Consider the following 27404-nt stretch of genomic DNA (forward strand, 5'->3'; position numbering starts at 1 on the left):
ATCTATTACAATCCTTGATGCTCTGTCCTTCTATGCCTGATGTCACCTGAGGTGGCTCTCAAATGTCCTGGCAATCCCAACTCTCTTTAGTGGTGCTTGCTGGTACATTATTGCCTCTCTGGTATTTCTGACATGCCACAAGTGACTCTTAAGTCGGTGATGGCAAGTAGAGGAGCTTGATGAAAAACCTGTTGTGCTTAGTGGTCTTTCTCAAAAGGGACAATCACTTGCCTCAAGTATTTAATGTGTTTCATTCATCTAGAATGGAAACTTCAGGTAGTCCTTGATCCCTGAAGGGATTTTGTTTAACAAAAATGTTACTTTCCCCAGAGTAGGCAAAGTACAATAGAGGAGTCACTAGCACTTCAGCCACCACCAAGGGTGGGTTCAGCCTGTCTGGATGCTCAGATTGCAGTAGATTTCTCAAGGATGCTCCTGTCACAGTCATTGCTGTTGGCTGCAGGGGACAGCCTATGGCAGCAGGAAGTCTCACCTAAAGAGCTCAGTGTGGTCACAGCAGAGAGAAAGAGAAATGGTGTGATCAAGCTCTTCCTGGCTCAGGGTTCGGGGTTTATCTGTGAGGATTAAGGAGACAAAATAACATTTTAACCTTGTGGGAGTGTCCAAATAAACCCAAGACATCTTAAAGTAATTGAGTGCTGCAGAAGTAGCAGCTTGATTGTGGTATTTATTGTATCTTTCAGCACAAGCCACCTGAGGTGACAGATGCATTGAAGTGACTGACTTTAAAAACTGCAGTTGGATGTTTGCCTGCTTTGCTGCTGTTTTCATTATTTTTAGGGATGTGACAAATGAGGGCATGGAAAACAGGCTGCTGAGAACATATTGATTCTTCCCAGACAAAATCCCTGGTTATTTCAACAAACAGGGGAATCACTTTTCCAAGTAACAAAAATGCAGGAGTGGCAAGGGGAAACATGACTGTGACACATCCTTCTGGGCTGCTTTGTGATCATTATTTCTCATTTCAAAGCTGTGCTCTGTGTTCATAGCCTTGCCAGTGTACTGAGGGAGGCGGGCTCCTGCCTCCAAGCCAGAATGGGTGAAAACAAGGGGTTAGTAAGGAAAGTTTATAGTATGTTGGGAATGCTGCTTCCCTGCACTTGGGTTTTTACTAGTGTGAATGAATTGGCACAGTAATCCAGGGCTCTGAAGTACATCATGCCCTTGGTACCCAGACTGGCTGCTGGGGTGATTTCACACCTACACAATATCAGCTGACATTCTGTCATTGAGCCATGCAGGAATTTTACCGCACGGGTACAGTCTTGAATTTTCATGAGATTCTCTCTGTTCTGCTTGAATGAATTGTGGAAGATTTAAGATGCATCTGCTATTACCAAAAGATTGTCATCTGAGTTTCCTTGAGGTATTTCACAGAAATGCCAAGTTCTGCAGATGAGGAATGTTTCAGATGCTTCTTGAATTTGAAATTGGGTTTTCTTTTTTTTTGGTCTCAGTAATATAATGTTTGTGCTAACTGGGATAAAAAAATTTCCACAAGTGCTAAACATCTTCCATCTCAGATAAAGGTTGTCTTAGAGCATGTGAAAATATTTTTGAGTGCTCAAACTCACATTTGATAAGTAGAATAACAAGGCACAGCTGCTTCTGCAATTAAATTGGAAGTTCTCACTGACAGTTTGAAATGCAGCACGGTCTCCCTCCCTCCCTCTCTTTATCATTATTAGTATTGGCTCAAGCTGTGTGACAACAACCAGGGGGATTGAATGCAGCTTATCAGAGGCCAGCCCTTTTCTAGGGAGCTTTGCTTTTCCATACCAGCCTCCTAATGGAGAAATTCCATTCTAGGTTTTTTGGGTGAGGTAGTCCTATGTTGCTCTCAGCTAAAAATAAGCCCCAAGAATTACACGCTTTCAACCCATTAGCTCACAAGAATCACTAGTATTCACTGTTGCATCATTTTTGGCTGTCATTCAGTACACAATGACAAGTATTTATTCACCTAGAAGAGGATGTAGAAAGCTGCATGGGTTGTGGCTGACATCATGATTAGAGTGAAACTGTTTCAGCTGAAAACGGTTATACCTTCAGCAATGCGTAACAGCCAAGAATAGTTTTTTACGCTGAAGGAACCACATGGGGCTATTCTGCCTCATGTACTAATATGGGTTTAGGGACTAAAAATAAACTGATATTTTTAGCTGAAGAAAGTTTGCCTTGAGCTCCTGATTTTTCCATCAGAAGAGTCAAAATATGTATCATCTAATGCCCTTTTTCTGTCAGCAGCAACAGCAGCTGCCGCTGCCTCCCAGGGTGACTCCCAAGGCAAAGCGGCCTCAGGGCTCCTCCAGTGCCCGGGCGAGAGCGGGTCCAGTGCCTGGGCACTGAGAGTGCTCACACACGGTGGCTTCTCACAGAGATTCTCGTGGCCACCGATAAAGCTGAATTGCCTCATGGAACCACAGAAACAGATAAGGCTGGGAGCCACACTGCGCTGCTGAGGCCGCCTGTGTGTGTGCGTGAGATAGTGGCGGGAGGGTGGCAGAATCACGGAATCATTCTGGTTGGAAAAGACCTCTGAGATCATCGAGTCCAACCTGTGACTGATCCCCACTTGTCAACCGGACCAGGCCACCGAGTGCCACATTCAGGTATTCCTTGAACACCTCCTGAAACAGTGACTCCACAACCTCCCTTGACAGCCCCTTCCAATGCCTAATCACCCCTCCTGTGAAGAATTTCTACCTAGTGTCCAACCTAAACTCACCTGGCTGCAGCTAAAGGCCATGTTTTCCCGTCCTGTCCCCTGTTCGCTGGGAGCAGAGGCCATCCCCCGGCTGCACCCTCCTGTCACAGGGAGTTGTGGAGAGCAGGAAGGGCCCCCTGAGCCTCAGGCTGAGCCCCTCCCCAGCTCCTTCAGCTGCTCCTCGTCAGACTGGTGACCCTTCCCCAGCTCCGTTCCCTTCTCTGGACATGCTCCAGCCCCTTAACATCCTTCCGGCATTGAGAGGCCCAAAACTGGACACAGGACTAAAGGTGTGGCCTTATCAGTGCCGAGCGCAAGGGGAACTGAGGCAGTGATTTGATTACCGGGGGTTCGGGCAGGGCGGGAGGCGCGGGTACCCCCGGCCCTGCCAGGTCCCTCCATCCCCATCTCCCCTCAGGACTGCGAGGGCAGGGGCGGGGGTGGCGCTGCGGCGCCCTCGCGTGTCCGGCAGGGGGCGCTGGAGGCCCGCCCCGCTCCGGGATGACGTCACACGAGGGGGTGGGCGGGAAGAGCCGCTGCTTCATCCGGGTCTCGCGGCGGGGCCTGGGGGCGTGGCCTCGCCCTCACGTGACGCTGCGTGGCGGCGCACCCGCCATCTTGTGTTGTTGGGTTGAGGAGCCGCCGCGGCTGTGAGGGACTCTCCGCTCGGGAGCGCAGGTAACGCCGTCCCGCCGCCGCCCGGCCCCGCCGCTGCCCCGGCCGTCCCTACCACGCCCCCGCCGCCGCGCGCCCCGCCCGACTACCGGTCCTGCCGGCGGCTCCCGTCCGCCTCGGCTGCCGCAGCAGCGAGGCGCCCCGCGGCCTAACCGGGAGGCGAGGCCGCCCAGGGGGGTGGGGGGGTGCGCCTGGAGGGCCCCCCTGCGCTCCCCATGGGCCTCTGCAGGGGTCGTTGGAGCTGGGGCGAGCGGGCCTTGAGCTCTCCATGCGGGTCCTTGGTACTTGTCAGGCGGCGGCGGGGCGCCCGCCGCTCCTCAGCGCCCTCCGGGGCCGTCTCCCCTCGCACTGACCCTTGTGAACTCGCTCGTCCCCTCCCAGCCCAGCGGCAGCGCCGCGGTGAGCCCCGCTTCGAGCACGGCCGGCCCTGTCGGGTTACACTGGCCGAGGAAGGAGGGAGCTCCGAGCCTTCCCCCGCGCAGGCAGCAGGGTGCCTGGAGCAGCGGTGACCGGCAGTGTTTGACTGGAGGAGCCTTGGCAGGCTGAAGAAAGCATCGATCACAATTGTGTACGTTTGGTATTGATCCAAGACGAGTAGTTTCAGTGTCAACAGAGTACTTACGGCTTTTTCAGTTCTCTCTGATTGCGCTTTGAATTGGGACAAGGTGTAGGCCAAAAGGAGGTATTGCCAAGTAGTGCTCCTGGAATAAAAATCCACGTTTCCCCCAGTAACATTCAGTTCAACGTTCGTGGTGTGCTGCTTTTACTGTCATTCTTGAATATCTGTTTGCTTGGGTGGATGGGAAAAGGACTTTTGAATTCTGATTATATTCCTCTAACTTCTTGCTGCACATTTTATTTTCTTGCTTCAGGAGCTGACTTGGGCAAGTTCCTGGAAAGTACGTGTGAATTTTTTTCGTATGATTCTGCTGGTTGCTTTTGTTCTTAAGAAACTCTTTAATAAACAAAAGTTAATTTGCTGTAATGTGAATGGAGCATTTGGTTGATACACAGTGTGATAATTGGAAACCTTTGTAAACAAAATTAGTTGCAGTTGTCACCAACAAAAGCTTTGTTTCGCTATTTTTAAGTTTTGTCCTTGGGTGGTGACTGCAGTGGATAATAAGAATATTATTGCTATGAGGTGTTGGTTTTCTTGCCATGCATTTGAATAGGTATCCTTTGAGCAGTTAGTTGTAAAAATGTGTGACCTAATTAATCCTGGGGGTGCCCCCAGAAGCGTTGAGTATCCATGGCCCCATCTGCCCCTGCTTTGCTCCCCAGGTTCATGTAGTTGTACCAGTCAGTTGATATCAGTGCTTGTGTGCCTGGTGTTAATTCCTGTATGAATGTGTGATTAAAAAAAAAAATAAAGTTTCTGTCTAATAGTTTGCTGGATTAAAGAGAAGGCAGAATTTTAGCCCTGGAAGTTGGATGTCACCTCCTATTTTGAGACTTTGATAAAGTGCTCCAGTATCTGGCAATGCTGTGTGTAAATTCTGGGGTTGAATGGTTTTGGGAGCTTCTCAGGCTCTCCCAGCCCCTGGGTGCAATAGTGTGCCTGGGGACACCTGCTCACTGTATTTCTTTTGGGCCTTTTTCTGAATGCTTTCTTGAGCCTGTGTTTTAAAGCAGGAGCACAGAATTAAAATCTAATGTGGTTTTGGAGCAGCAATGATTTGTTTCACAGGGTGCTTAAAAAAATTGATAACACAGTGAAAACTTGGACTCTTACTTTTGTTACAGGTGTTGACCTTGAGGATTGTAAAATATCCTCAGGTGCTCCTGTTTGCATTTCTGCTTGTGTTTCTAAAACATATAGTAAACTAAAACTATGGTCCCTGTGATTATGTAAGTGAAAAAAAATGCTTGTAAATAGACAGCTGAGGGCTTTGTAATTAATTTTTTCCTTCAAGTTTTACTCCTCAGTTGAGGAAAAAAAATAAAAAGGGAGTGCAAAGTAGGTTTTGGGTTTTATTAAGGAACTGTGACTAAGCACCAATGTATCTCTCATGTCTGAATGAAGTTCTGTCACTGGAGTTCCTCATACCTGAATGTAAGAAAAAATCAGTAGTTTTTTAAGATCTAGAGATTCTTCGTTAAAATAAAAGCAGCCCTAGATGTCAGAGTCCCATGGAACAAATTGTTGGGACAGCTGAGTGGCTGAAGGCTTTGCTGGTGCATCTCTGTGCTGAAAGGTTTCTATTTAAACCTGGAAGGGAAAACATGGTTCAGAGCTGGGCACTATGATTTGTGCTTTCCCCTTTGGCCTCTCTGCTCATTTATTTATTTTAATTACTAAGAATGTGAAATCTCATTTTGCCTGCTTTTGTCTGGTCTTGCAAGTTCAGGTAACTGTCATATATATATTTCTTATTCTTTCATTGAGGTCTTTAAAATTCTTCCCTAGGACTCTTCAAAGTATGGTATAAAATTCTCTCATAGTCTGATTTAGGAAAAAAAAAAGCAGCTTGTTCTTAATTTTTCTTTTTTCCTTAATTATTCCCCCCTTCAGTGCTGCTGCTCAAAGATTAGTGGAGATAAACTATTTATAATTCATGATTATAGATAGAGCCATGGGGCAGAGCAAGGGAGCCTTCTCCCTACAGAGCTTCCTAGAGAGCCATTGGATGCTTTGGTGAGCAGAAACCTTTTTCTTTGTTTACTGAGGAAGCATTTGCCTTGAAAGGGACTCTTGCTTTGTGTGGTTTTCTCATCAATTTATTTTAATTAATAGAGTGACATTTGAAAGGCAAGGTGTGTGAAATGCTGCAGGGGGATGGGGTTTGCTCTTTTGGGAACAAAGTCAGTTTCCTGCCCAGCTCAGCCTCTCCTTGTATCTCTTGCTCTCAACTCCAGAATGTTTTTTTTGTTTGCATAAAGGATCTGGCTTGAAAATCACCAGAAGTGAGAAAATGTAGCAAGTTTGCTCAAGGTGTGCCCAAGTTATGGATGGAACTAAGAATTAAGTGCTTTAAGTGACAAGGTCTGTACAGTATTGGCCCTCTTGTGGTTGGTGGCAATATGTGTGTGGATATATATAACCAGTTCACCATGGGCATGTTTAATACCATTATTTTTTTATGTTTAGCTCAGATGGCAGCTGGAGATTGTAGCAGGCTGAGGTCTTTGCATTGCTTTGTTAGGAGCTGAGATTGTTCTGTGTGTTGGTTACAAAACGTGTCCACTTCTCCACTTCTCTTTTTTTGCAGAGGGAGGGCTTTCATTCCATTTCCTCTAAAGGTGATTAAGCATTCCTTCAATTTAGACACTGTAGAGATGGCTTGATGCCTGCATGGGAAACTAGGCTGCCATTGAAATCATTCTTTGCCTCTCTTCTTTTTTAAATGGGAAGGATGCATAGAATTGTTTTGATGCATCTGAGCTTTTTCCCAAGCATGAAATCAAAGTGTGTTTTTCCAGGAGTGAGCCTCTCCTGTAATCCTTAAAGCTTGTAATGTATAGAAGCTGGATATGGAGACCTCAGGATTATGAGAAAAGCAGAAGGAATCCCATGAGCTGTGTAGAGGTTGTAGAGTGTGTAGGTCAGTGAAAGTTTTTGATGGATATTTAGAGAATTGTTTTAAATTACTGTGTTATTGACTGCTTTCTGGATCACTATTTTTTGATCATCTCAGTTATTAAAACAGTGCATTATCATAATGCTCTCTTTGGCCATATGTTTAAAAATTTTAGGGAAATAAAGAGCAATAACTTGATGGCTTTAGTAGGTCTGCTTGTATATGTAGTTTGTCATTATAAACAGATAAACAAGCTGACATATACAGTTACAAAAACTGTTTAGAAAGATATTTTTGTACTGTTAAATAGTTACTATTCCAGTGAAAGTAAGCATGATGCACTGCAGTTTGTGTTTTGTTACTTGAAATTTTGTCCTTTTTATTCAGTAGAGAAATACCTGTTTCAGGTTCTGGTTACAATGAAACAGTTTCTTTTGTGTTCCTTCTCTTCCTGACAATACACGTACATTGCATTCTGTTAGGAGTATTTTATGTAAAGATACTGGTTTGTGTGACTGGGACACTCAGAGGCTCTGGATGTCTATGGTTGATCAGTTTGGGTGAAAGCAGATGGGATCCATGTGTGGTGGTGTGTCTGTTCAGACTGGAAGAAACAAGGAGATGCACTCTGGACACTGCAGAGATGACTTTGGGTGAAGTTTGTGATGATAGATAGCTGAATAGCAGAATTTATGTGCATTCAGCCTTAGAGTCAGAATGCCATGTGGAAGGAGTTGGTTTGGCTGGCAAGTCATGGATTTATAAAGTGATTTTTTGGGCCATGTGTGTTAGAATCTGAGGATGATTTAGTTGGAAGAGCCTTTGGTGGTTGTGTGCTCCAGCCTCCTGCACAAAGCAGGGCTGACGTCAGTGTTAGACTGTGTGACAGAAAGTGAGTGAGGCTGATCATGGAATAGCATATGGCAAGGTTTTTATGTAAAAACATTTCATAACTTGACTTAATAAATCAGATGCCCCATTCAACCACCATTAAAAGCAGTGGAAGCTTTCATGGTAGGCTTAGTTAATGCTGAATCATCTGCATATGTGATTTTCTCTGTAACACGTAAGTTTTAAGAGTCCTAAGGCCAGGATCAGGTTAATATCACAAGTCAATTTATAAATATATAATTCTTGGATCAAAAGAAGTGAATTCTTTGGGCAAATTTTGCAAAAATGGATATGCTATTAAAAAGTATTGTAGTTCATACGTAGTGTGCAGTCTGATAGACATGCTGATTCTCTCTGTTAGAATATTTTATTAAACACTCACTGTTGGATGTTTGTTTCCTGAAGTTTAGGATGTCTCAGAACTGCATGAGCAGGTAACCTTAAGGAACAGGGTTGGAGGGGAGGGAGAGAATATCCAAAGCCCAAAGCAGCTGGTTATTGAAAGGATGTGTTAAAAATGAATCCCTGAACCTGTCAGCAACCCAGATCTGTTAATTCAGTGGTTGATGTCAGTGAATTTCTTCCACTTTGAAAGTATGTATGGGCTATATAATGTGTGTGGTGAGTGGGACAGAGGTGGGGCAGTGGGGTTTTGGTTGCATTCACAGTCTGGCTTCTGGCTGGGGAGCAGCTGGATACACTTGGCATCTTGATCTGTCATGCCTTGTGGAAGGGCACAGGTGAAATAGTTATCTGCCAGCAAGTTTTCCATGTACAAGGTAGGCAGATGTGAAAGTGATTTTTATTTTTTTTTAAGCTGGGAAGTGAGCTCTGGCAGTATTTTGGGCTAGGATTTGGAATGAGAAGCATTTGTGTTCCAGCCAGTGGCACGGCCAAGGGTGTGGTTCCCTGGCTGTGCTTGGAGTTTAATCACTGGTGTCTGCCTTTGGCCCGAGTCTGGTAATAAAATAAAGGTGGAGGTCACGCTGTGTTCTGGGGGGGGGAGCTGGGAAAAGTGTTCACCTTTGGCTGTGTGCAGGTGAAGCAAGAAGTGGGAACTCTCCAGTCTCCATCTAACCACCAAGTTCACAATAGTAGGTAGGAAAGGAGGAGAACATCTTGAGTTGTGTCACTTCATGTTCTCAATTGTTTTTTGATTTGGTTATGAGGAGTGTAGGTCTTGTCAGTCTCTTGTGTCAGTTCTGTCCTTGAAGGGCTACTTGTATTTGTCCTGCTTGACTGAGGTGCAACATGTTGCAAGCTGAGGTGCTCCATAAGGCTTTAGGTGCCCCTGTGCAGTGAGCAGGGCAGTGCCAATATGAAAGTGCTGTTTGAGGTGGTCATGGACAATTTCTGATCAGAAATTGCCAGGAGATTGAAATACTTTGGCAAGGGTTTGAGACAGGGAGGTTAAAAGACTTTAAGAGATCCAGAAATGTAAGTGTAATAATAGAGGCAGTTTCTGGAGAAGTGGAGGGTTTGGACATTGCTCCCTTAGGAAAAACTTTATGGTGTGTGGGTAGATAGGCCTTGGAAAATTTTCTTTATCAGGAATCAAGTTTGGTAAGCCAGAAGAGACTCCTGTGACTTGGCTGGCATCTTGTATTATGTGACTAATAGGTTTTTTTTCCTCTGAATAATTTTCTGTTTACACTAGAACTTACTTATTAGAAAATATTTTCACATTGATCTAAAACCAGGTAACTTTGTTGATTATCTCCAGATATCTTGCTTCAGTCCCTTCACTGAATAAACTTGGGTCTTCTGATGTTTTTATCTGAGTGATCATTTACAGACTAAGATACTTAATTTTTTCTCAAAGCTTAATAAATAGAGCTTTAGTATGTTGTTGGTATTTTTTCTTCTCACTGTAGGGCATGTCTGTCAGATTCTATCAATTTTTGAACACCTGATTTACAGCTCTTTTGCCTCTTAAAACAGAAAGGACACAGTATCACTTCAGTGGTAAAGTCTAGTGTATATTTACTCTGCATTTTTGTTTTCCTGGGTTAAATGGTTTTTGTTAGCTCTTCTGGTCAATCTTGTATCATATATTCCTTTTAAATTGATTAATGTAATGCATCTCAGCATGGTTGCAGGACTGTGTTTTTCCAGAATAGTTTTACATTTCTTATATATTGCCTGTGTTTTCTGCTTGTGAGTCTCTTGACTTTGCCTTATTCAGTGCAAGCTGCTGTACTGGACTGAGTCCTTGAATAATTCATGGTGGTACAATTGATGATGTGTCATTTCCATTATTTACCATATCCGTGTTTGTCATCCTTAGGTTTTAGAAGTTTTGTGGCCAATGTTACAGACTCTATAGAAGATAGCTTCTTACCTCTTAGTTGGTTTTGAGAATTTTGTTCTGAGATGGGTTGTTGTAGATTCTTTAGAAGAGAAGAAAACTTAGGTTGTGATGATTTGAGACTTTTTGTGTGGTTCTGAATGATTTTGTCCTTTTTAATATTCTCCTGAACTGAAATGTTCTGCAGAAGTTAAAATTTATCTACTTGCTCAAGCAATGACTTTTCTGTTCTTCCAAAAGTATATTTTGATTGCATGTCTTCCATAAATCTGTGTTGCCTGGCCTTAATTATGTCAGTGTCCTTTAATCAGTGTTGTCTGCTTTAGCCAGTGATTAATATCAAACAGGTTGTGGAGCCACCTGAGTCATCCTGTTTACCATTGCACTTCAAAGGTGGCTTGCATGCAGTTGTGGATCATCCTTAATATTTCAAAAATTAGAGAAAATCAGCATTAATTTTTCAGTGAACCTGTTAATTTTTTTAAAACCCAGTTACTGGCACTGCCATTAGCTAGCTCTGGTAGCTGCCTGTGGAGTTTTCTTGCTTGTGGAAGGTGAAGTTTTCTCATCTTGATGTAATGTTGCTGTTGAATGGTGGAGCACTGCTGTTAAATTCCTCCTCCACATTTACTTAAGGACAGCCCATTTCCTTGCACTTAAGGCTGCTCATGTTGGATTTCTGTTGTGGTCTTTGGTTCTCACATTTTCATCCAGTTTCTGGGTTTAAAAGACTTTTTCAGACCTTCAGTAGCAACAGAACTATCTTGAAAGGAAAGGATACTTTTCTTCTTAAACATCTCTGATCAAAGAGTAGATAATTTAAAAATAAAATAGCTGTGTATAGAAAGGATCAGTGGTATATATATTTTTCAAGGCTTAGGTTTCCAAAGTTAATTAAAAACCTAAGCATGCAGTGGCCCCAAAGCTATAAATTGCAATGACAGTCCAAATCTTTAATATTTTTTTGTCTGCAGAAAAGATTAGATGGTCAGACCTGAATGCAGCCATTGCCTAGGCTTAACTTAGAATGCCAAGAACCTCTCTTGGTAGTCTCTGCCCAGAACATCTTGGTGAGACAGATAGTCATGTGCCACTAGCTGAGGGAATTCTGTAATGGAAATGTAGGAATTCAGCATTGCCTGAAAGTCTTAATGCAGGTGCCCATCAGTAACACATGAACCTTAATTTTATTATGTGAGCTTGAGCAAAGTCTGGAAAATGGGGTAGTTTTGGTATTTCAGATCTCTGAAAACAGCTTTTTGGCTAGATATTTATATTTATTTATATATTTAGCTAGCTGTATGTTTTAAATAAGATACCAGAGCTTGTGGGCAAAACGTGCCACAGTAATTGTATGCCTTCAACTGAAACATCTTACATATTTTAACACATAAATCTAGCTAGTAGAATCAAGTTCTGGCTTGTGTCTGTAGCAGATATTTGAGAGCTTTAATACATTTGTAAGGTACTAAATGGTGAGCTTGAAAAATAATTTAAGAAACTGTAAGCTTGGTAGAATAACCATTGTTCCTAAAGTAAGCCAGTGAAATGAGTGTTGCTGATGGCAGCTTCTGCATGTATGATATTACCTGTTAATTGGGAGTGAAAGCCACTTAAAGGCTTCATGTTATTAGATTACAATTTGTGTCTGTTCACAGGGTGGACTTCTGATTTTTAAAGTACTAAACAGCTGACAAAATAGGGTTTTTTCCCCTTGCCAGCCTGCAGGTTGTTGGTGGGGTTGATGTGATTTCTTCTCTTTTTACTCCTGCATGCTGAAGGCAGGTCAGTGGCTGTTGTGGCTGTCACCTCAGGAAAATAGGGTCCCAATTCCATTTTCCCCTAAAGACATGCAGGAAAACCCCAACTGTTTGTAGGGTTGCACTGGCACCCTGATCAAGCATTGACCTTATTTGAAGAAAACTTTGGAAAAACATTCCAGTTTGGAGGAGCGGTGGGCAGCACCAGGTAGCTGCCTTGGCCTTTGGTAGTGGTGTTAACTTGCCACTATCAGAATATTGCCTCAGTTTCTTGCTTCAGCCTGGGGCTGCCCATGTGCTCTCTGCCCATGTAAAATCTGTACTTTGGAGATTTTTTGATGAATAACCTTTGATTTGTAGAAAACCTCAACTCACAAAACTAGCTGTTCAGAAAGGGGCTTTTCCCTCATCAAACTATATCAAGGAGGAAATATTGGGTATATGTTATTTTTGTAATTTGCCATCCTTGATTAATAAGTAAGCAGCATTTTAATAAATACCAAAATCAACATTTCTGTTATTAATAGTGAATTTTAAGACCCAGAAAAATTATCTAGGTAATAAAGATGTGATAAGTTTACCATTTTGGCTAAGCAAAAGGTGTGAAGTTTGTGACCTGATCCTTCATTCCTGTCTCTGAATTCCTCATCCTTTTTCTTGCTCCACCCTGACTTTCTCCTCCTGTGATGCGAGTGCTGCCTTGTCCACTCCAACTTGCCTTTCCAGTTGGTGCAGCTGCTCCTGCACAGGAGCCAGGTGTGGTGTGCAGTCGCTGTCAGAGGCTCCTCTCAGGTTGCTCTTGGTGCTCTCCCCTTTGGCTGCCGCTTTGAGGGCCAGCAGAAGCAGCACAGGCTTTCCACTCCCTTTGTTTCATCTGCTCTCATGTGGCTTTAGTGTTTTCCTGTGGTGCACTTGCTGTCTTAGCTTTCCTGAGCCTTTTCCCTGTTCTTTGCCCTCCCCCTCCCAAATCATTGCCCATTTTCTGGGTGTCTCTTGTCCAATATTTTTCTCCCAAACTTGCCTGTAATTTCTTTTTAATGTGTGTTTTATTTGTGGGTAATGTTGACTATTCATTTCACCTGTCACATCTGTTCAGATCACATGCATGTCTGTTTTATTCTGTTTCAGAGGGGACGTGTTCAGTACAATTTCATTCACTTACAGTTGTTTTGTTTGCAGTTCAAAATTTATACAGTCAGAACTTTTAGGGATGGAGTAACTTACCTGAGTGCAATAGATAAGAGGAAGTTCACAAAACAAAATGTGGTGGCCAAAACGAGGGCTAGGGGAAGCCATTCAGCAGCTCACTGGGATGAGACTAGTGTAGGTACTAAACTGCTTAGAAGTCTAGTAGAGAAACATGACACAGCATCCTCAGTTTTTTGGGAAGATAACACAGAGGCTGAAGAGTGGGGCCAGGTGGGTCCAGAACCAGTGAACAGTTTGATTCTAGCTGGGTTTTAGTGCTTTGTCCTTGTATCTGATGTTGTTTAACCCTGAGTGGCAGCCTTTTTGGTGTTACTGATACTGGACTAGCTGTGATGTTTGGAGTTAGAGATCCCAGGTTCCCTGGTGATGCACATGGATTGATCTGACAACTCTCCACCCCACACCAGCCCCAGCAGAAGGATTACAGGCATTGCAGGAGGTGGAGGGACAGCCATCCAATTAAGGGTGCTAGGAATTGTGTTAGAGGCTTCTTTCTGCCCAGTGTGCATGATGGTTTACTTGAATTGCCCCACCATATTTTCTCTTGTGGCTGCTGCATGCTGTCTTTGGGTACCTCACCTTACATTTTGATATGCTGGATGGTGAATGGATATGGCTTGAATGTTCTCATGAGCTGTAAACTGCTTCCAAAAGGCAACTTAAATCAGACCAAAATAATCTCAGACTAGGCCTGGGAGAATATCTGGGTATTTTTGTATTAGCTTTTGGTACAGCTAGTAGGGATAATTCTATTTAATTATCTAAAATTATTGTGAAAATAAAACCATTAAGATTTGTATATAAATTACTTTGTGTATGGGATAAAGAAGATACAGCATGTTGTTAAAATACACAAGCCAAATGTTAGTTGGTGGGTTTAGACTGCAGGGAGTTTATAAGCATTTGTAATCTTATGCCCAGAGTATTTGGGTAAAATCTGCTCAAGCAATTTTAGCATATTTCATTTTAGCATGTTTTGTCATTTTCTTGCTTTGAGAATCTTGATTTATTTTCTTTAATATTATTACTTATGTGGAATAAATAGAAGGAAAAAAAGCTTCCTTTGTTTAGTTTTGTCTTGCTTTTTTTCAGTAACGCCCTTTCCACCTCTATCTCCCTGGATTTTGTTTTTCTTTTTCATCACCTTTTCATGCAAAGTATAGACAAACTCATGAAGTTCCTTATTTAGTCCCTGGATTTGCTAAGGGGTGTGATTCTGATACAGCAGAGTTCCCTCCCTGACATTATGGGTTCTTGAAGTCTAATCAACCAGTGTCTGAAGATGATGCTTCAAATTCTTCTTTTTCTTGGGCTTTACCTACAGTGTGTTGGTTTTTAAAAAACCAAACTATCTTGCTCTGAAGATTTGGATTTGGCAGCTGCTGGAATGAAGGAGGAGCTGTCTTTATTGCATGAAAGGGCACTTCTCCAGAACTGCCTGGGCTGGACTTGGTTCTCTTAGGGAAAAGTTACCTCAGTCTTGTTCTTTCCCTCCTGTGTGGCTTCATCTGCTCTTGTCCATACACTCTGGATATGTAGGAACTTGACTTGAGCCTTCCTGGTGTCTGCAGGAGTTACCTTGGCTGATAGCAATGAAATCAGCTAAAGTCTGAAGTTATGCATTTCTTCTGCTTAATAAAACCAAGAATGAAAGAAATGCTGCCATTTGCCTGCAGAATTTTGGAGTATTTGGTAGCATTGGATGTACTCAATCTTTAGAAGGCTTATTTTTCAAGAATGAGCAGTGGAAAATTCTTGAATACTCTGCCACTCAGCTGGCAAATCTGTCTTGCTGTAATTCTAGGGGGGTTTTTATCCTCTTGTAATTGTCAGGAAGCAGCAATTCTGTTAATTAAGCATTACTGTTCTTGGAGAAGAGGATTATGCATCAAGTTCTCTGTGTTTGTACAAATTGTTTCCTCAGACACCCTAATCCAGTGTCCTGTTTGAGCTGTTAAAAGAGGGATTTAGGGAAGAAATCTTGATGCAGTTGCTCCTATATTACTAAATCAATCTGTGTTGGAAAGCTGAAATGGATTCCTTAAAAAAAATCAGTGTAGTCAGTTTTTTCACTTATTTGCATGACCAGGTGTGCTTTTGTATTTTGAATTAATCTGTGAAGCACTGTATCAATCCAGCTGTTTTCATAATAAATATCTTTATTTTTCAGGTTCACACTTTTTAAAAAAGAGGAATAGAACAGGAAAAAATGGCAGCAGAAACTCAGACACTTAACTTTGGGCCTGAATGGTAAGTTTTGTCTATTTTGTCAGACTCCAGAACTTGTTTAAAAGGACTTTTTTTTTCCTTTGGAGCAGAATTGATTATGGGACTAAATGGGATACAGTATCTTTGTTTTGTCCTGTTTCCCCTCAGCCCCTGGCCTGTGATCTAAAGCAATATTATAAAATCAGTCTTTATTTTGTGAATTGGCTTTGTGTAGGAATTGAGTTGGGTTTTTTGTTATGTTAATGCATAATATTTACCTTGCTGCCAAGCATTTGAAGGAGGAATAATGTTTATGATCTCAGAGGTATGCACAGAATAATTAAAGATGTGCTTGTTCAGTCTTTCTGTGTGATGAATGTTAATAAGGAAGTTCTTAAACTCTCCTCACTTGACTTAAATCTATAGCTAAGCAAGCTTTTTCTTTTCCCAGTTTTAAAGAACCTAATCCCTGTATGGAATATGGAAAAAAATGAGAGTTTTGTGTCAGTGTCCTGCACACTGTATTGGAAAGTGTCAGGAAAAGAGAGCTGTTGTGTTCAAGGGAATCCATGCTGTCACATAATTTTGTCAGCTGTTAGTTTTACAGCTTGTCTGACCTGCATTGTCCTGCCTTTTGTGCAAGAGCAATTGCACAGGTGTGGTTATTCAGCATTTGTTCCAGTTTCTTGTAAAGTATTGGTGAGTTCAGTTACAAACAGGAATTGTGAGTGGTGTGGTTTCTGCAGAGTGTTTGGTGTCCAAGTGTGTGAATGGGAATGCAGGGTGGTTATAGGAAATACAGTTGGGCAGAGCATGTGACAGAACTGTTCCTTGAATACATTCACTTTTGCTGACACATTTCTATACACAATATACAAAAATTGGAGAGAATTCAGTGAAGAAGCAAGACATGATTTGCAGCTTGTGAAACAATGAGAGCTCAGTCTATTTTGTTAGAATGAAAGAAGGTTAAAGAATGAATTTATCAATATCTATAAATATACCACCAGGCAGATATCTTGTGCTGGAGTGCTCTTCAGTGTAAGACAGACATGATTACATTCTTGATGGATGGAAGCCAAAGTTATATTAAAAAGAGAAGGGGGAAGACAATGCTAAAAAAAGCAAATATTTCAACAGCAACTTAATGAACTGTGTCACAGTGAGGGGACTGTCGTATTGAGTCTCCAGTTACTTTAAAAACCAGATTAGATTATGTATGGAAACGTATATTAGACTTCAGTGAATTTTAGTGTATTTTTACAGGAAAAACGAAACAGAAGATTTATAAATTTTCTTTTGGGTTGTGGTATAGTCATGACTGTCACATAAGCTGCTGTATCACTTAACAGTGAGACTCTGGGTCGCATTTGATCTGATGGATGTTGAACGTTTCACTGAGCCATCAAATCCTTTAAATAATTCTTCTGCAGGCACAGTTTGGAAGTGGTTATGTAGAGGAACTGCCACGGGGTGGCACCAAACTAAAGAAATAAAATCAGCTTTTGACTTGCAAATGGTTTTTTTCTTTTCTGTTTAAAGGACAGTAAAACAAATCGAAGCATGTTTCAATAATTAGGTGAAAGGTAGTCTCTGAATCACTGTTTTAATTTAGAGCTACTTCCCTGCCAAGGATTTTTTGATTGCTGAGAAGAGCTTTTACTGTTCTACTTGTCTAAGTTACTCATCAGACAGAATGTAAGAAAGTCAGCAGGGTTTTGTTTCTTTACACACATAACCTTTTGTAAAACATTCCTCAAACTTGAAAATACCAAGGATTTGGGTAGCTGAGGAAGTGACTGTGTAGAATGAGACGAATTCACCTGCAGAATGGGCATCATGTACAACAGTAAGGTGCTACCTGCAAGAAGTCAAGTAACTTACCTGTGTGGGATTAGAACAAATGTATTAGCATATTTATCTGATACCATAAATCAGATTTATTAGATTGCTGCTTCAAATGTCTCTGAAGTAGAGTGTCATTGTATTTTGTACATATCTTTTTTTTAAATTTTATTTTTTCTTTTATTGATTTAACCCTAAGTTAGATGTTATGTGCACTCTCAAAAAATAAAAGCCATTAATTTTAATTTGTGTAAAAGGGATTTATGGCAAGGAAGGATTCCAGAGACACAAGAAGAAACTTCGTATAAAATTTACTGTGCTGTTCTGTTAAACTTGATGAAACATCTGAATAAACCCTTTCCTTAGCTTAATATTTGCTGCACTCTCTAGCGTGGTAAGAATTTTTCTTGGCAAAAGGAATCTGTTGTCATTAAGTTGTCCCACTGATTTGTGTGCAGCCTGTGTGAATAGCTTAGGCAAGGCTTTAGGGGGGGTATAGCTGGCTTGCTGTATAGTCAGCACAAGAGTTTTCCTGGGGCAAGTTGAATTCCTTGATGTGCTCATGGCAATTCTTTTATTTCTTGCTCTCCTGGCTGTGGGTGAAACAAGGGAAGTTCTTCCACTCTTCCTATTGAAGCACTGAGAGTTTTGAAGTTAAACTGTTAATGTCTTTACTTTCAGTATTGTATTTATTTTGTTTGTGTCAAATCTGTAAATGTGCAGAGGGATGGTAGCATAGGTTTAGATATTCTCAGTTCATTTTTATTGCTTTTGTGCTTCCTTTCAGGCTGCGAGCTTTGTCTAGTGGCGGGAGCGTGACATCCCCTCCTCTGTCTCCGGCCTTGCCCAAGTACAAACTTGCAGACTATCGCTATGGGAGAGAAGAAATGTTGGCACTTTTTCTAAAGGATAATAAGGTGAGCAGGAAGAGGAAGGTGCCCTTGTGTGTGTGTTCCTAATGATAGCCTTGTGATTAGGAATAATTTGTATTTTGTGGTTATGGACAGAGAAATCATATATTTCTTGCAATCCCAGACTGAAGAGGGCTGATTGTGGGGGTTTTCATGTGTGCCCTTGTTTGATTGCACTTTTACCAGATTCCATGTGTTTTTGGGGGTTTTGTTTGTTTGTATTTTTTGTGTGTGTGTGGGTTTTTTTGTTTTTTTTTTTTTTTTGGTTTTTCTTCCACTTTAGGGGTAACTTCCTGTACCCCAGAGAACAAAAGGACCTGATTGCCATATTCAGTCTCACTGCCACAGATGACTGAGGGTTAAAGTCGCCTTGCAGCTGTGCAGATTTGCTTGCCTCAGTAGGATTTTATTTAATGTAGTGCATGATAGTTATTTGATTCAGCTACAAAGTCAGGCAATAAATGATATGAGCAGATCATCTGAAAAAAGCAAGAGGTCTCTATCCCATCTTAAGTCAGTTCAATTTAGCAGGTGACTGGCCCAATGAGAGCAGTCCTCAGGTAGCTCCCTTCTCTGGGAATCAGGACACACAAACAATGACATGTAATGCATAAGGGCAGTGTAGAAAATCAGGAACTTCCTTCTGGTTTCACTTTGAACAAGGGTTCTCAGTGATGTAGAAGATGATACAAAATTTCAGAGCTCTTTCAGGCAAATGATTGGTACATTTTGTAGTTGTAAACATTGGGTTTTTCTTTAGCTGGTGGCAGTGGTTGGTTTATTGTTACAGTAGACCTGGAGGTCTGAATGCCCCTGAGAGCTTACCCTTGGGGAAGGGAGGGACTGCAAGAAATTATGTCAGGATAATGCTTTGAGCTTGGAATGGAGATGTGCACACACAGCTTCAGGTTCCTATCCTGTCTTGGCTGTGCTGACATTCTTGTACAATACTGGGAGCCCTGCATTGCTTAAATAATGGATTTAAGGGCATTGAATGTCAAAGATTTTTCTAAGTCTGTTAAGTGTGGTATAGCTTAAAGCCATGCTTTAACATGCAGAATTGTCCTGTTCTGCTTCAGGAAACTGTGATTTAGATCTTGATGTTATGCTTGAATAGGTCAGCCAGTCAGAAGTTGCTGTTTTTTGCAGTTTGTGTTTGTAATGTCAGATGATGCTGAGATCTCTGCTCTTGGGGCTGATTCAGAACAACCCTCAAATATCCTGTGTTACAGGAAGTTCTCTGATTGTTATGAATGGTCCAAATAATATTTTCTTCCTATGTGTTTGCCAGAAGGGCATTATGATTAGAGTATGTCTTTCTTTTGCTATCCACATGTTTCCAGGGTGTTGAGTGATGCTGGTTATGAAGACTGAAAGGATTCTTGACAGAGGTTCAGGTCAGCTAGTGGATGTCAGGAATGTTTTTAAGCTGTTGAGTCTAATCAAAAGAGAGACTGACTGAAAACAGGAAGACTTCTGCTAGCATATATCTAAAAGAAAAAAACCTCTTTAATGTTATGAACTAAATATTTTTGAGGCAGTTGTCCATTGGCATAATTGGAACTCACTTGCTGTATGTAATTGGTGGTTTTTGTCCACATCCTCAAGATTGCAGCTATTGATGGAGCTTCTGATTCAAAATTAATGTTAACATTTATTTTGATTGAAGTCATAAGTGTTCTCTAGTTAATCTGTACATATAGTTTCATTGTACTTGGCTTTTTTGTGTGGTTTTTGGTTGGTTTGGGTTTGGTCTTGGGTTTTGTTTTTTTTTTTTTTTACTCTCCTGGTTGGTTATAAATTGGAGCTGCTTATTTCAAATACAGCCTCTGTGCTGTAGGTGGCAGTTTGTTAATTAAAAATCTGGCTGTAAAAATGTGTTGCAGTTAAAAGCAATAGATGAAATGTCACTTGATTCAGATTTCAGCTGCAGTGGTGTGTAAGTTTGAGTTCTGATGTCAGTGGCCTTGTTGGTGAGTGATGCTTTGGATGCCTTGCTTGTAAGAACTTTTTTTCTGAGGGTTGTAAATTTGCAGCAGAGTTATACTCACCCCCAGTAAGAGTTACTGGAAGTACTGGGTAGATGGAGACAGAGTTGGAAGAATAAAAATTTTGAATCAGTGTGTGTGACATCATCCCTGAAGTAGAAATACTTGCATGGAGTAGAATGCTCTTTTTCTTTTATACAGATACCTTCAGACCTTCTGGATAAGGAATTTTTGCCTATTTTACAAGAGGAGCCCCTGCCACCACTGGCACTTGTACCTTTTACAGAAGAAGAACAGGTGTGTATTTTTTTTTTTTTTTAATCTTAAGATTGTTATTAGAGCAAAGACATAATAAAGAGTGTGCTTCCATTAAGAAAAACAATGAAATTTGAAATTAGGACATCTCAGTGTACTAGTTTGAAGGCAAACCAGCAGGAGATTCCAAGTCAGAACTACAGTTTAATAGGAAAATTAAAGGTAATAGTACAGAAACTCTGACTTAAAGTGACAGAGTCAGGATATGACCTGACACCCTGCTGGGCAGGGTGGTGGTAGCAGCCTGATTAAATGGTGGCTGCAGTCCTGTTGGAGTGGTGGATGTGGTTTTGGCAGAGCAGTGATGCTGTGGAAAGATCTGGAGGTCCAGTGGTGGTTACTGAGCTCTTGTCCTCTGGGAATGCAGTGGTAGTGCTCTGCTGGTGTTCCAAGCCTCAGATTATATAAAGGTGGGAATGTTTGGTTCCTCCCCTGGGTGGGGCATCTCACAGTGGGGTGGTGTAATTCTGTGAGTCATGGGGTTATGGGAGACCTTGATGGCCCTTTAGTGGAGGTTGTTACCAGGGATGAGTCACAGAGGAGTTAAAGAACACTCCCTCACCTATTTTAACAGCTTATGGAGATGCTAATAGAATACATACCTTTGGTTGCACCTTTTCATTTTAACCTAGGACACACAGAAAGATATTATGAAAGCATACTGTGTCAGCATAAAGTTTAAATTCTATCCATGCTCAATTATTGTCTTAAATTGGAAAAAATAGTTTTTATCCAATGTTCTGTTGAAGGAAGACAGGTTGTTAAATCCAGGGTCACCATCTGGGAAGTGTTACCTATTTTTTAAGTATGCATCATTTTCAGATCAGTGACATTTTTCTACATTTTTTACCACCTTCTCTTTGGTAACCAGAGAATCACAAAAGTGGCTAGGTTCTGTAGCCCCTGTTTTGTGTTCTTTAGAGAAATGCTGAAGTTTTTTGACTGTTAACATTTATTAAGATGCAGTACTGTTAACTGCTCTGTATATAAACAGTTTCTTTTCATCTCCTCCTTTGATATATCTATAGGTATATAACCACAGAGAGATGGATCAGAGTGAGAACAGGTCCATAAGGATTCCATTTCAGGGATGACTGATCTGGGTAGTTTGAAATCTCTTGCTTTAAATTTGATTCCTAGTGGAGAAAACCACCCATTTTCTCTGGATAAGTGCCTCTGACTTTTGACTCTGAACTGGTTTCCTCTTGCTGGTTCTCAGAACTTTTGATTTTGCAGTTTCTCTCTGATTTGTCATGTTTCTTATCACTTTTCTTACTTCATAATACTGTGGTTTGGATTTTTGTTTCTTTTGTAATAGGAAGCTGAGTGTTTTTACTGGCTTGAGTGATTTGATTTTTGCAGGGGTGGTAGTGTTACTATTAGCTTCTTAAGATATCAGAGCATCCTTCTTCCTTTGCCCGCCCCAGGCTGTTGTGTTCTTGAATTTTTCATTTCATTTTGTGCCTGGGTATTTTGGCATATCCTCTTCATCTCTTCCAGACTTCCTTCCTCTTCAGAGCTGGTCCATATTTCTTGTGTGTCTGTGGGATGCTGTCGTTTCACACCAGATACTGATGGTTTAGGTTTTAATCAGCAGTTGGATTTGAGTTCATGTGGATACACTGTAAGCACTTCATGTCATAGTCTTCAAAGGCACCTGAGATTGAGACTGTGCTTTTGTGGGAAGGCTTAGCATAGCTCCTGTTCTTGAGCAGGGAGAGAAGGGGTTCAGGAGCAAGCCCCAGAAATGGTCAGCCAGACACACAGTAGCACCCCTAAATGTTGAACCTTTGTGTAAATGTCTTTGGGTTTATTCTTTTGCTGATGCATGGTGGAGTCCTTCAGGCTTCTTACAAGGGGATGCTGACTGCTGGTGTTTGTCAGGATGCTCTCTGCAAGGAATAACACCAGTTCAAGGCTATGGGATGGAAAGTGTGCAGAGTACAGATGAGATGGGAAGTGCTGCTGAGCTTCAGGGATAGATCCTCTGCTGCAGTGCCCAGTGTTTCAGCAGTCTTGTAAACTCCTGAGGAGTTGGTGTATCCTGTGCCACTGCTTTTCCCTTCTCCTCTTCACCTATGATCATACAGGAGCCTTTAAGCAGTGTAACAGTTCTCTAAAATCTCCACAGAAATGATAATCTAGAAGAAGAGGTCCATATTCCCTTTCTAAGAAAGCTTTTTCTTTAATGCTTTCTGGGGACCCAGAGGATGTCAGCAGTCTGGTTTTTCATGCCTTTTTTCCTGCCTTCATGATTGATTCAAAGTAGCAAGGGAATGGCATTTTTTAAGTTAGAAATTCTGGTGTTTATTCCCCATGACATAGCATTGTTTATCATTAAGAATCATCTTCAGAAGTGATTTTGAGGTGAATATTAATGGATTTGCTGCTAGTGGTGATGCAGGAAAGTTCTTACAATTAAGATTGACAGAAGGGAGTTTAAAAGACCTTTTTACTCCCTCTAGAAATACTTAGGATAGAATTGTTGTCTCAGAGTAGGAGAGGCAGGGCTGTGGGAGTCCTTAGAGGAGAGGCTGATCACAGCACTGGTACTTTGATGCAGTGTTCAGTTGCAGCTGAGCCTGTCAGGATTACTTTGGCCTTAGATTCAGAACAATTCCTGCTGTGTTGTGCACCTGATGGCACTGCAGTTTCATGTTTACCATGGGAAGAACTTGTCTCAAACTGAATTACAGGTGTATTATCTAGGGATGGTGACAGATCATGTCAGCTATATTGATTTGAACTTAAATGTGTTTAGTTTTGTAGTATTTAATTGGATACTTAAGGCTACAGTGTTCCCTGTAATAGGACATGGACATGCTTTGGATGGAATTGCTGTTTCTCTTTATGTAAAATGTTACTTTTCTGAAGATAAAGTTGTTGAGCTAACCTAGAGTTCAACTGATTGACTTACTGTAATGAAATACAATATATTTACAATCAGAGATTTGTGTAAGATGTGTTTCCAAGGAAGTGTCTGTTGAAGCAGAGGAGGTTTCTGCAGATGGCTTTAACAGAGCTTCCCACCAAGGACACTGGCAATGTGCAGCAAATGTTTCTTTGGCTTTCCCACTGCTCCTGTTTTTCCCATTTGCATTAGGGGAGAATTTGGTTGTCTTAATCTTACCTGCTTGCATAGTAAGGGAGGCTCAAACTCTTGCTGAATATAATGGAGATCCTTTTGTGTCCTCCCTGGTTATTTTCCTGACATCTGTTTCCTAAGAAATCTTCATTTGCTACTAAAGCTGTTTTGCGGCAGCTTTGTTCTTCAGTCTGCATTGTCAGCATTGGTCATTGAAGGAATACCCTGATCAATAGTAGGGCCGTTTTTGCTTTTTTGACTTTGCTTTTTTACTTCTTACTGTGATCTTATCATGTGGGTTGCTACCACTATGCCTTCAAGGGTCTTCAGAGGGGAGGGAGAAGTTGCTCAGGGTTCAGGCAGACAAGTCAATTTAAAAATGAGATCATTATTTTGTTCTTACAGGAAGGACAAGGCATAAAAAAAAAAGGAGTCTCCTATGCAAGACAATGATTCTGATAACCGAATATGTTTTTTTAGTGAAAGGTTTCAGTGCTTCTGAAAACAAAAAAGCAGAAGTGTCAGCACCCAGAAAGGTGGTGGTTTGCTCAGAGGCAGATGGAGGTGGCTCCTGTTCACTTGCAGTTGAAGTGGTTGCTTTAAACTTTAAGAGCTAGCTCAGAAAACAGATTTGCTGGAGGCTGACCTTGCTTTTTTGCCATGCATGACTGCATTTTTTCTTTCCCCTCAAGTCTAATTAGTTACCAGCTCTTTCTTGAAGATATACTTTTGTAGGGAGCACATATCAAGCAGTTTTTGAAATGTTTCTGTAATGTATTAAATCTCCTGTTGGCTTTGATGTTAGTGATTTAGATTTTAAATAGTATATAATCACTTGTCTCATTGTTCTCTGAAGACCTTCAAAGTCATAGTAATTCAGATGAGTTGATGTAAGCACCTTGCTGACTCTAAGTTCCTTTCAAGAAGCCTGATACAACAACTGTTTGGAGTCCTTTGCATTCTAATTCTTCAAAACTTGCATTCAGAAAGTGTGTGTCAGTTCAGGTTTACTTGTTAATGTTTCTGTACATGCTTCTGAATTCTTTGGCCCAGTTTTCCAAGTGTTTGTGCTCAGAGAATAGGGTCAGAGTTGGTTATATTTATCCATTCTTTATTGAAATAGCTTTTTCTTTTAGCAGTTGTTTCATATTAAGCTAAAGTTGAATTTTACTGGTGTTTATTTTCTTATGAAAATGAGTGAGTATCACTTAAGTTTCAGAAGCCCTAAGTAGAATTAGTTTTTCCTAAAATATGTTACTCTTGTGATATTTAGAGAATAAAAAGGCTTATTTCTGCAAAGGACATTGGTAAATATAATTCTATTCAAGTTTTCTTGGTCTTTACATGTTCCTGCTTTGCTTAAGTAATTTTAGAATTGGTATTAATTATTGGTGTCAGGTATAGGCAGATGCCAGTCTCTTTTTGCAGCAGAATGTGTGTTTAACACTGCTGATGTTCTAATGGCCTCTGGTGTCACATGAGAAAGGAGTAGCTGTTCAAATGCTTACTTCAGAGCATAGAAATCTCAGCTAAGTAACTTGGTAATGATAATATTGACCAAGATCCTTTTATAGACTACTTCAGCTGCTCATGTGGGCATGGAATCCTTTTCCTTTCCAGTATTAATTGTAGAGAATTTGTAATAAAAACAAAGCCTAATTTCAGATAATGGCAAATGCTTGTTGTTTCTTTTTGTTTGGTTTGGTTTTTATTGTTTGTGTATTTGTGGTTTCTTTGTGAAGGTTTTTCCAGTCAAATCTGACTGTGCCTCTTTGTTTTTGGCAGAGAAATTTCTCGATGTCTGTAAACAGTGCTGCTGTGCTGCGGTTGACGGGGCGCGGAGGAGGAACGGTGGTGGGGGCTCCTCGAGGTCGAAGTTCCTCTAGAGGTCGAGGTGAGCTGCCTGTGGGATGTGCTGCAGTGGATCCAGGGCATCCAGGCCAAAGCTGCTCAGAGATACTAACTGGAGCTTGGCTAGAGCCATGGGTTCTTTTTGCTTCAAGCTTTGAAACCTTTCCAACAAGGTGGTGCTGGAGAATGAATATTGGGTTTAGTGATGATTCTGCACGTATTAGCACACAACTGGTATCTCTGTTTATATGCCTTTGCCAGATTGATGGGTGGGAATCCAAAAGGGAAAGGTAGTTTTGGGTGGAATATGAAATTCTTTGCTTCAGAATTGTTATAAATTGGTTTTATGCTTTTAATAAAGTTATTTCTAACAAGAGGGTAGGAAAATATATGACTGTACATAGAACATGGTTGTAGTAGGTTGGGTTCAGTATTCTGAAAAGCCATCTTGATTTGTTAACATCCTGAGTGTAAACAGTTAATGGGAAGTTGTAATTGAATTTGGGAGACATTTGAGTCGTTCTAGTTCTGGTGCATCACTGTAGCTGTCTCATCCAGGATCACCTGAAACATTTGCAAATGAATGGAGAAAATGTCCTGAGGCCATATTGCTAAAGTCAAACCAAATAGTTAAACCCAGAATTTATCTTAGCAATTCCATTTCAATGTGTGCACTTCTGTGAACTCTTCTTGGGGGGCTTCATATATAAATAGGATGGGCTGCATTTAGAATACTAGGAAGCTAGTAACTTGGAAATACTGAGTAAATAATCTTGTAACCTCTGTCTTTGCAGGTGCTTAGGTGAGATTTCTCTTAGAGCCCTTTTTAATTTAATTTTACATGCCCTTAACGGGTGGTATTTTCAATAAGAACTTCAGGAAGTACTTCATATATAATTAGATGCTTGAGAGAGTTTTGCTTTGACTTAATGCCTTCTCTCATTTCTGTTCTCATTCCTTAATCCTGCTTTCTTTTTAGTTTACATCTCTCAGATATTTGTAAATGGTTTTCTGTCTTCTTGTGGTTGCTTCCCAGCTAAGATATGAATTTAAAGCTTTATGTGACCATCACTTAGATTTTCCTGTTGCTTCCCCTTCATTTACCATTGTAGTTACACAAATGCTCAGGGTTTCATTTAAAAAAAAGTGTGCATATATATAGATGTGTGTACTAATTTGGGAGTTGTTGCTTTTCTGTTTTATTTTAATGTGTGTGTTTCTATCACCTATGTTTCACTTTTGCTAGGAATACATATTGGCTAGTTTTTTTTAGATGCATCAAGACATAGTTCTGCAAATTAAATTATTGCTGCTTAAAATTTGATGATTTGAGATCATACATCCACTAGTGTGCTCTCTAGTTTCAATATCAAGATGCTTTCACCATTTGTAATTTGGCAAGCCCTTTATTTTGCTTTCTTTTGTCAAATTTCCCTGTTTTCTTGCTGCACTATTAACAATGTCATCCTTATGCAATGAGCAGTGATTGTTTTTTAATTGCCCCCACTAGTTGCAATGAGATTGTAAGGCTAAATGTGGCAGAATATGGCTTCTAATCCAATAATTCTATTAATGATTCTGCTCATATGCATGACTGCTTTGTTTGGCAGTAAAGTTTATTTCCTTACATTTTAGTGAACAGAACTTAAAATGTATGCAGTATTAAGACTTTGAAAGCTGTTTGGAAGCTGCTGCATGTATTCCTGGTTTCCCATAGTTCATTTTTAAGATTTGTTAAGAAATACTAGCCAGAATTTTGTTGGAAAATTAATAATTTTCACTTTCTTTTTTGTTTATCCTAGTTTGATCTTTTAAGGTGTTGGAATTATTATATGGTGTGCTTGTGAGGCTTCTCTGTTTAAACTGTAGAGGACGTGCTTCTGCAGTAAATTTCTTCAGCTTTCTGAGCTTTCCTTCTTTCATTGATCCTGGTTGCTGCTTGTTTCTTCCACTCTTCCCCTCTTCTTCCCATGAGCAATTGCTGTTGCATTCTAGGCATGATGAGTTTTCCCAAAGTTTTATATTGCAGCAAAGAAATTAAGGCTTCTGCCAGGAGAAAATGGTACCATTTTCATAATTATACAGATGATGCTCTTGTAGGCAAGG

General features: G+C 40.9%; 1 protein-coding gene across 10 annotated transcripts in view; it reads left to right on the forward strand.

Moving 5' to 3' along the window:
* The first annotated feature begins 3312 nt into the window (after positions 1-3312).
* Positions 3313-27404, forward strand: part of GIGYF2 (GRB10 interacting GYF protein 2) — a 75445-nt gene continuing 51353 nt past the window's right edge. For 8 of the 10 annotated variants that reach the window (XM_063166723.1, XM_063166726.1, XM_063166729.1 and 5 more), the window contains exons 1-5: positions 3313-3409; positions 15266-15345; positions 17936-18065; positions 20249-20344; positions 25233-25341. In XM_063166723.1, the coding sequence (XP_063022793.1) occupies positions 15305-15345; positions 17936-18065; positions 20249-20344; positions 25233-25341 (376 nt within the window). In that variant the 5' untranslated portion in view covers positions 3313-3409; positions 15266-15304. Of the gene's footprint in view, positions 3410-3812; positions 3975-4278; positions 4306-15265; positions 15346-17935; positions 18066-20248; positions 20345-25232; positions 25342-27404 lie in introns of those variants that run through there. The other 2 variants (XM_063166725.1, XM_063166724.1) reach the window with 2 other exon arrangements.

Source organism: Melospiza melodia, chromosome 12 (genome assembly GCF_035770615.1).
Source record: "Melospiza melodia melodia isolate bMelMel2 chromosome 12, bMelMel2.pri, whole genome shotgun sequence".
Lineage (NCBI taxonomy): Eukaryota > Metazoa > Chordata > Aves > Passeriformes > Passerellidae > Melospiza > Melospiza melodia.